At 40.6% G+C, this 10,473-nt stretch overlaps 1 protein-coding gene across 3 annotated transcripts in view; it reads left to right on the top strand.

Annotated features, from left to right (window-relative positions):
* Window positions 1–1,975: 1,975 nt before the first annotated feature.
* SREK1 (splicing regulatory glutamic acid and lysine rich protein 1) overlaps window positions 1,976–10,473 on the top strand; it is a 56,947-nt gene continuing 48,449 nt past the window's right edge. For 2 of the 3 annotated variants that reach the window (XM_036887684.2, XM_036887683.2), the window contains exon 1: window positions 1,976–2,278. In XM_036887684.2, coding sequence (XP_036743579.2) covers window positions 2,118–2,278 — 161 coding nt within the window. In that variant the 5' untranslated portion in view covers window positions 1,976–2,117. Of the gene's footprint in view, window positions 2,279–2,403; window positions 2,980–10,473 lie in introns of those variants that run through there. The other variant, XM_036887685.2, reaches the window with a different exon arrangement.

Below are 10,473 nucleotides of genomic sequence, written 5' to 3'. Positions count from 1 at the left end.
AATTGATATGTTCCTAAATCAGGAATCTGCTATCCTGAGAGGGGACCAGAGCAGTAAATTTCTTGTGTTAATTCTAAATATTCAGAGATCACTTAACAAGTCTGCACCCCCAGCCCTTTGTCATTCCTGAAAAATCCTTAAAAGGGGGCACCCCCAACCATTCAGGGCGCTTCTCTCTCTGAGATCGCCTGCACTTTTTTCTCTAAGTAACTTTAAATAAAACTTATACTCTGCCCTTCAATTCTTTGTTGCAGTGTGGACAAGAATGGTGGAAAATACACAACGCCTCTCACGCAACAGGGCCCCTCTGGGCTCTGTGGATGGCCTTTTGGGAACAGCTAGCTGTCCTAGTTTCACATACTACTGTTGTCTCGTTAGGTTTCAAGTTCTGTGTGGCCCTCCTTTACCTGCCTTTTATGAGCCCTTGTCTAACAGTGCCTGGTACGTAACACTCAGTACATACTAATGAGACAGGGACTGTGGGTGTAGTCAGAGTAGGGTGAGGGCCTCCGGGAAAAGCAGGGCGGAATATTTAGTCAGAGCAATGTAACAATGGGCAAAGAAGTCCCTACTGAAACTCTGTGCTAAGCATTATGCAAAGTAAAGGTTGTAAGATAAATTCTAGCCAAAATAAGCAGGCAAAGAGAGGCAACAAAGGGCCAGGTAATTTATTTAAATACCCCCGGGTGAGGTTCTGTGGCCTTCTTGCCAGAGGCCAGAGAAGTCACACACGGTTAGGGAGGTGGGGCACTTATAAGGGGTTAGGAGGGGGAGGAGTGGGCAAGCTATCCTAGGGGGTGTTGAGAGGTATGATTGGCTAAAGGTGACATAATAGTCAACTAGAAACTTTTTTCCTTCCAAGAGGGAGGAGGCTGACATCCGGGTCTTAGTTGGCACATCAGGATGGAATTCAGGGAGAGCTGTCCCCTTTCCATATACGGCATGGACTTTGGGGTCTGGTCTGTTCTCCCCCTATGGCATCTCTCTGTTCTGTTTGCATGTCCTTGTTTTTCCTTTCTCCAGCCTAACAAAGGTCACACTAATTCTCTAGGGTAAAAATATAGACATCTTCAGTGAGATCAGTTAAAGGTCAAAAGTCCAGGGGCAACTTGGCCTGGAATGTTTGAGTGTTCTGCAAGGGTATCAGCACAACCCGTGGCTCCGCTGTCAGCCCTAGCAATCAGACTACGACCCATCCCACCTTGAGGACAGGGCAGGTGGTACAAGTCCACACCCCTAAGCCTTGTTTTGATGTTCTCAAAAAATCCTCAATTGCCTTAAAAAAACCCCTAGACAATGCACCACTATGGGCTCTCTTGTCCCCTCCTGGCGTGAGCCAGGAGCTCTTTCCTCTCACTTTATTTCTAAATAAAAGCCTGTACCTTGCTCTCCTACCTTGAGTGTTTGTGAAGCTCGTTCTTCGGCTTTGTGAACAAGAACCCTGGCATCACTAATACCTGCGGAATGAGCGGATAAATTACCAGTCACGACAGCACAACTGTCAATCTCACTACCTCCTTCCATAATTCAATCTGAACTTAGGCGTTCTGTAGAATATTTTCCAAGTTTTTCACAATTAGTAGGTTGGCCAATTTTTTACATAGCTGGCTCTGGAGAGCTGCCGGTGTAAAATACTGAGGCGCTGTAATTTACCTCTGATGCTCGAAAGCCCCTCCTCCTCAGGCCAGCACCAGCAGGCCAGGCTTCGTGGTTCCCGGGTTCTAGCTAAAGGGGAAAGAGCTGGGTCTCCCGGGTTGACAGGAGCACAAGAATTTCATCGAGACGGAGCCGGGAGTGGGGTGCGGGGCGAGGGGTTAGGAGGCGGATCGATAACAATCTCGGTGGGGAGCAGGGCAGCAGCCGCCACAGCCTCAGGAGCCTGAGAGCTCCGGGCCTCAGCCGCCCCGAACCCGCCTGGTTGCCGGGGCGACGCTTCCGGCTGGCGCGCGCAGCCCGGGGAGCAGGGGAGTTGTGAACTAGGCGGCTAGACCTGCCCGCCGCTGCGAATTCGCCTGCGGGAGCGCGCTCACGGCCGCGCGTTCTCCGCTTTCCCGGCTCCGTCGCTGACGCGTGGTAGACGTTGGGGAACGGGAGGCAGCGGCAGGCAGCGGGTCGGGATGAACAGCGGTGGCGGCTTCGGTTTGGGCCTAGGCTTCGGCCTCACCCCGACTGCGGTGATTCAGGTGACGAATCTGTCGTCGGCGGTGACCAGCGAGCAGATGCGGACGCTTTTTTCCTTCCTAGGAGAAATCGAGGAGCTGCGGCTCTACCCCCCGGAGTAAGTGCTGGAGCTCGGCTGGGGGAGGGGCGCGGGCGCCATGGGGACCTCGGCGCCGAGGCTTCGGGGGGAGCGCGGACGGGGGCGCGCAGCGCGTCACGTGACCCCGGCCTCTTCGCAGTGCCCGTGCTTAATTAGGGCGCCGCGCTCCTGCGACCTTGTTAGTTGCACTTTGTGGGTAGATCCCTTACAAAAGATTTAGAGAGGTGGCTTTTTTCGTGCCTCCCGGACTCGTTGTCACCGCCGGGTCCACGTATTTAGTGCCCGCCCCCTTCCCTTTTTTCTTCCCGAACTTAAGATGGCCGCAGGTGGGCCCGGAATAGCCCTCATGGCGAACGCCTGGTAGCGTTTTTGCAACGTGAAAATCGCAGAGACCGCGCCCGAGAACCTGCCCAGCCCTTGGGGCCTTTAGGGTCAGTCTGTTATTGCTGAAGAGAAAGCCTGCGGCTGATGACAAGATGGTATTAGGACCATATTTGTTACTCAGGGCAGTGTTCACAAATTTAGCATCTTCCTGGTTAATCCATCCTTGTTAAAGATCACGTCTTTTAGCCTTTTTGGCAGCAGATTAAAATTTCCTCCTTGAAGGTCACACTGTCCTAAGCCTTTCAGAAAAAGTATTAGTCGGTGCAGGATTCTCCCTTTCTGTATACTTTTAACCGGATCTCGACTGGCATTCTCGGTTTGCGGACACTTCCTAAGTAAGTGTATTTTGAAGTGAAGTTTCCCTTGTACGATACCATCTACACACCAGATTTGTAAGGGCTGTGAGGGTTGTTTACACTCTTCTTTTTTTTTAAGGTAGAGCATAGAACCTTAAATTCCTCAGTATTTTGTTAATTGTGTCAAAATCCTTTGAAGGAATGGATAATAGCTGCAGAAGTTTTTTTTTTTTAATTTGACATTTTGTTTATTTCATAGTGATGCATGTGGACCTGTTTTAAGATTTGTGTTTAAGTGTATTGCGTTGATACTGCATAGATACTGATAAAGTTTGGTTTTGGGTTAATTTTAGTTTTTAAGTTTTTCTCCTCTGCGTTTTATTTTGAAATACTTCCTGCATACAGAACATTTGAAGGAATAACACCCGTGGTCCCTTTACCTGCTCTCATTTGCCACGGTTACGGTTGGTTTCTCTGTCTCCTCTTCTGCACCTCTACACACACACCCCTCCCTCTTGCTATCTATCCTTTTGAAAATAATTGCAGACACCATGTCCATTCATCCCTCAACACTCAAATATATCTCTCTTTAGAACATTGTTCTGCATTACCACAATACGATGAACATATCCAATAATTTTAACATTGATAATGCGTAACAGGTAGTTCCTATTGAAATGTTCCTATTTACCTATTAATTTTTTTTCTTTTACTGATCTAGAATATAATCAGAGACCACTATTGCATTTGTCTGTATTCTTTAAGCCGTTGTCACTTTTTAAAAAGTCTTTTCATGTCTTTGACATTGATACCTTGTTTTGTAGTCTGCTTTGTAACATGACTCATAATCGGGGTTTAAATAGACTGTTTCTCCATGAATTGATTCAGGTGATACATTTTTGTCAGTACTTTTACAGTGTATACACCTTTGACTGTGACATGCAGCTTTGAGTATCTTAGCTTTTGAAAATACATCTCTTTAATATAATGTGGTGTTTAAGTTTCTCATTAACATTTAAGGAATTGAGTTGCTAATATGAAAACTCAGATTTTAAATTCTATGGCATAAGGTAGTGATTTAGTTTCTTTTTAGTTTCTAAACTTTAGATATTAGTGAAACATTCATTCTAAAGGTTAAAAATTCTACTTGTCATTTTTTGTGCTGCCAGATGAATTTTTGTTACAACTTTTTACACAACAAATGAGTAACGTTATTAAAACCTTTTTACAGTAGTAAGAAATCTTTGTAGTTTTTTCAGTAACCGTTTTATTCTGGTATAATGTGCGAACAGTAAAGTACATCGTTAAGTGTGTAGTTCAATGAATTACCACAAAGTGAATATATCTGTGTAACCAGCACCCATGCCAGAATTATCTGAGTCCCCCGACGTTCTATGCCCTCCTTCAAGTGACTGACTCCTGAAAGGCAATCCCATTCTGATTTCTAACACACATTTGTAACATCAACACCTGTATTGATCTTTTTGTTTGCTGGTTTTCTTCACTTCTGTGATCTTCAAAAGTACTAATAAGAAAGGATGTGTCACCTGCTTAATTAAGTTTATTTAGTTAAAAAATTTAATACAACCCATATAGTCGCTTTATGAGAAATAGAGAACACCATCTGTGATCCAGCCACTCTTAACAAAAACCTCTCTCCATTTCCATGTATTTTCCTCCAGTTTTTTTGATATGCATTTACTTTTAATATAGAATATTCAAAGGATTTATACACTTTCTTCACTCAACCCGCAGTAAGCATTTTTGATACTGCTGCATTTTATTTATAGTAATATTTAAAGACTTTATGTCCTGTGTGTTCTTGAATTTCATCATTGGATATATTGGTTGCTTTTGTGTGTGTATGTGTATTATAAGTCAGTAGCTTTTAGCTAGAAGCATTTGAAAACGTGTATTTTTGATTGCCAACAGTGATTGGCGTGCTTTCTGGTATTCAGTGCCGTCAGTAGTTGATAAGATTTTACATAGGGAAGAATACTGCCATCCAAAATACCACTTGATCTGTACTGAGAAAATGGTTACAATTGTGTGTCATATTTCCATATACAAAACTATACATACTTTGTCCATGTTTTGGATTATATCCTTTCTGATAGATCCTCAAATGATGTATATTAATATAAAATATTGGACATACTATTACCACATTGACTTTAAAAATTGTACAGCACCGTCACCTTGTTTAATGAAAAACAAAATAACCAGTTAGGGCCCCGGAAATTTAACTGATGCTCAGAAAGTTGGTTCTTTGATTTCTCCAGAATTTTCCAGTGAGAAATTCTGACTTTTTTCTAAAACAATTGTATGAAGTTGTGTATTTAAGAAAGAAAACAAAACTTGATTGAACAAATGAGGTCAGTAAAATCTGCTGCATTTGGATACTGCTACTTTCTTCAGAGGCAGGCATTTAGACCAAGTGAAGTATGTAAACTCCTTTTAAAAATTAAAACTACGTTAAAATTACATTTAAAAATGATAATCCTGTTTAATTAAAAAAGGTAAATATATGTAATATCTTAGATGTACTAGAGAGATCTAATATGATTTGGGAACTGATTTATAAATACCCACTTGTTTGCTGAGATATTCATCATCTGTATTTAGACGTGCCACTGTATCATATTTTAACCTACAATATTCACAATGAAAGTCTGTTAAATATAAATTGATCTTTACACTCTATTATGAGGAAGGTAATTGGAGATGAAGGTGAAGAAAATTGCTTAAAGCGGTGGTGTGGCCAAGCTTAGTATCCATGCTCCTCTGATACACTGTTCAGAACAGACTGTCATTCTTTTAACCATTTCCTGGACTTTTAAAGTCTTGGTGTCATCTCTTAATATGTAGTTGCTCTACCTACCAGGCTCACATTTCCTCTTCCTGTGAATGTTTTACTTTTGAAGTGATGTGGGTTTCAAGTTAGGGATATTTGGAAGTGCATTTTTAGTTCTCAACAGTGATTACGTAGGTCCATTCTGTCACAAAAGGATCTGTCAATTCAGGAAATAAGAGTTTCAGTGGTAGCTTACCAGACTTTTGAGGAGAATGTACTTAATACAGTTGCTAGAACTTTAGTTACTCATTGTAATCATAGATATTTTTGGTTGCAAGGGACAGAAACAGTACTACCCAATCTAGCTCAAGAAGAGACATAATTATTAAAAAGATGGAGATTTCCCTAAATTGAAAAATAAAGACTCCAGTACAGCCAGTCCTCCTGGGAACTGGGACTGGGAACCAGAAGGGTTATCAGCTTCCAAAGGGACAGTTGGCCTCTTCTCAGAGGCTTTATTAAAACTCAGTTTGTTTCTGGTATCTGCTCTTACGTTCTTTGCAGAACTGTTTTTGACTCACTCATCTGGCATCTGGCCTAAGCCCAGACTCTCAGTGACTCTACAGCCCAAGAGGAAATCTGATGGTTCCAGGTTGATTTAGTTAAACTACTCAAATTAGAGGTTGCTGGTTAGCCAGTGAAAGGGACCCTTGTGGCACGTGGTTCATCAGTTTTGGCTAGAAGCTTACAAGATGTGTTGAAGGTTTCACATCAGGAAACTGTTAAGGCCTGTGCCGAAAGTATATATAGACTGTCTTTGTAGCACGTATAGGAGGGACTCCTCATCACTTTGATATTTTCAAATGGCTTTCCAGAAGATTTGGAAACCTGAGCCTTGAAGAGAAGTACAGTTGTTCAAAAAGGGAGTAGGCCATCATGGCCAAATGAAACAGGTACAAAGATGGCCCTCATACTCAGGACGGGTTCTGGAAATACACATTTTTATGACTGGTTTTGTGGGTGCATTAAGATGAAGCAAGAACAGAAGGGTGTCTTTGAAGAAATTTAAGCAGTGAACGTGATGAAATTTAAGAGTTTAGAAAGATCACTCTGGCAGCTTTGTGGAAAATCATTTAGAGTTGAGATTAATTAATTAAACCATTAATAAGGAGGCAGTGTGATTGGTTAGGAACTATTGTAATCCGGGTAAGAAATAATGAGGGCCTGAATTACGGCATGGATAATGAGAATGATGAAAGAATTAACATGATAAATAGTTGGGAAGCAATCTTTACAGGATTTAATGACCAACTGGGTGAAGAAGGGTCAAAGATGGAAACTCCCAAACCTCAGTAGTTTGATAAAAAAAGATTATTTCTTCTGGTGAACTGGTGGGGTGGGAAACTACTCATTGTGGTTACTCACCCTGGGATGAAGTTAATAATCAGTTACCCATCTCTTGAAGGTTGTTGGTCTCTGTGGCAAAGGAAAAGAGCCAAGCAATGACCCTTAAAGCTAGTGAGTAGTGACACGTCAATTCTGCCCATATTTAATTGGCCAAAGCAAGTTTTGTGGCCACACCTATCTTCAAGGAACAAAGAAATGGAATTTTACCATTTAGCCAGAGCAGATTTGGAAATATTTGGTCAACAGAACTAATGAAGATCACATTAGTGACTTCTCAGGTTTCTGATTTGGGTAGTGTGATTGTATCTTTAACTGAGATATAAAGTATAGGACAAAGGGCAGGATTGGTGAGGAAGGAGGATGATGAATTTAATTTTAGACTCAATAAGGAGTGGGGCCTGTGACCATCAGGGTGTAATATTCCAGCAGGTGCTTGGATCTGGGAGTGTAGAGCTCAGGAGAGGCCTAAATTGGTGGTGTGGTAGTGTCAAGTGAGTTAAGTCTGGATGTGAACGTTTTCACCTCAGTGACTAATACAAAGTACTGGACTTAGATGTTGAGTGTGGAGGACTGTTGAAGTGCGCTGACCTGAAGCTGTGATTGGATAGATTTACACAGGAGTGAATTGTGTTTGGTTGGGTGAGAATGAGAGTTTTATTTATTTTTTATTTTTTATTTTTTTTTTAAATAATTATTTTTTATTGAAGGGTAGTTGACACACACTATTACATTACATTAGTTTCAAGTGTACAACACAGTGGTAAAACATTTATATACATAATTCTAGGTTCCAGCTATCACCCTACCAAGCTGTTACAATATCTTGACTATATTCCTTATGCTATACATTACATCCCGGTTACTTATTTATTTTACCATTGGAAGTCTGTCCTTTTTTTTTTTTTTTTTTTTTTTTTTTTTTGTGAGGGCATCTCTCATATTTATTGATCAAATGGTTGTTAACGACAATAAAATTCTGTATAGGGGAGTCAATGCTCAATGCACAATCATTAATCCACCCCAAGCCTAATTTTCGTCAGTCTCCAATCTTCTGAGGCATAACAAACAAGTTCTTACATGTAGAACAAATTCTTACATAATGAATAAGTTACATAGTGAACAGTACAAGGGCAGTCATCACAGAAACTTTCGGTTTTGCTCATGCATTATGAACTATAAACAGAGTCAGTTCAAATATGAATACTCATTTGGTTTTTATACTTGATTTATATGTGGATACCACATTTCTCTATTATTATTATTTTTAATAAAATGCTGAAGTGGTAGGTAGATACAAGATAAAGGTAGAAAACATAGTTTAGTGTTGTAAGAGAGCAAATGTAGATGATCAGGTGTGTGCCTGTAGACTATGTGTTAATCCAAGCTAGACCAGGGCAATAAAACATCCACGTATGCAGAAGATTTCTCTCAGAACAGGGGGGGTGAGGTTCTGAGCCTCACCTCTGTTGATCCCCAATTTCTCACCTGATGGCCCCCCTGCGACTGTGCCAGTCTTAGGTTGTTCCTCCCTTGAGGAATCTTACCCGTCTCTGGCTAACCAGTCATCTTCCGGGGCTATACAGGGAAATGTGAAGTTGGTAAGTGAGAGGGAAGCCTTACTGTTTGAAAAGATTAGCTTTTTACTTCTTTGCATATTTATGCCCTGTGGCTTCTATGCCCAGCATTTGTCTTGAGGTATCTTTACCACTTGGAAGAATTATGATACTCGGTAAATTTGATATGAGGCACGAATTCTATTTAAGGGTTGTAATTAGGAAGGAAGAAGAAAAGCTATAGAAGTAGCAGGCGGAAGAAAACATGGGAAGATTGATTATTTCTTTGACATATCTTCTTGTAGAGTAACTTCAGCATGTATAGGTTTTAAGCTACTACTTAAATTGCGCACACACATTAACATAATAGGAGTATAGTTACATAACCAAAGCATATCTGTAATTACCAGCCATCTGCAGTGAAACCAAGAAAACCAGTTAGGCACCTTAGGCATTTGTGAAAACTTATCTATGATATGGTGGATATTGTCCAACTGAACTTGAACAGTCTGAGAGAAATCAGACAAATTAAAACAACCCATTCCTGGGGACTGTTCACATGCCATATGTTCTTTTTTTTTTTTTTTTTTTTAAATAATTATTTTTTATTGAAGGGTAGTTGACACACAGTATTACATTACATGAGTTTCAAGTGTACAACACAGTGGTAGAACATTCATATACATAATTCTAGGTTCCAGCTATCACCCTACCAGGCTGTTACAATATCTTGACTATATTCCTTATGCTATAGATTACATCCCGGTTACTAATTTATTTTACCATTGGAAGTCTGTCCTTCTTTTTTTTTTTTTTTTTTTTTTTGTGAGAGCATCTCTCATATTTATTGATCAAATGGTTGTTAACAACAATAAAATTCTGTATAGGGGAGTCAATGCTCAATGCACAATCATGCACAATCATTATTCCACCCCAAGCCTAATTTTTGTCAGTCTCCAATCTTCTGAGGCATAACAAACAAGTTTTTACATGTAGAACAAATTCTTACATAATGAATAAGTTACATAGTGAACAGTACAAGGGCAGTCATCACAGAAACTTTCGGTTTTGCTCATGCATTATGAACTATAAACAGTCAGTTCAAATATGAATACTCATTTGGTTTTTATACTTGATTTATATGTGGATACCACATTTCTCTCATTATTATTTTTAATAAAATGCTGAAGTGGTAGGTAGATACAAGATAAAGGTAGAAAACATAGTTTAGTGTTGTAAGAGAGCACATGTAGATGATCAGGTGCGTGCCTGTAGACTATGTGTTAATCCAAGCTAGAACAGGGCAATAAAACATCCACGTATGCAGAAGATTTCTCTCAGAACAGGGGGGGTGAGGTTCTGAGCCTCACCTCTGTTGATCCCCAATTTCTCACCTGATGGCCCCCCTGCGACTGTGCCAGTCTTAGGTTGTTCCTCCCTTGAGGAATCTTACCCGTCTCTGGCTAACCAGTCATCTTCCGGGGCCATACAGGGAAATGTGAAGTTGGTAAGTGAGAGGGAAGCCTTACTGTTTGAAAAGGTTAGCTTTTTACTTCTTTGCATATTTATGCCCTGTGGCTTCTATGCCCAGCATTTGTCTTGAGGTATCTTTACCACTTGGAAGAATTATGATACTCGGTAAATTTGATATGAGGCACTAATTCTATTTAAGGGTTGTAATTAGGAAGGAAGAAGAAAAGCTATAAAAGTAGCAGGCGGAAGAAAACATGGGAAGATTGATTATTTCTTTGACAAATCTTCTTGTAGAGTAACTTCAGC

The sequence above is a fragment of the Manis pentadactyla genome, chromosome 2, assembly GCF_030020395.1.
Source record: "Manis pentadactyla isolate mManPen7 chromosome 2, mManPen7.hap1, whole genome shotgun sequence".
NCBI lineage: Eukaryota > Metazoa > Chordata > Mammalia > Pholidota > Manidae > Manis > Manis pentadactyla.
This window is presented reverse-complemented; position numbering and strand designations above follow the sequence as displayed.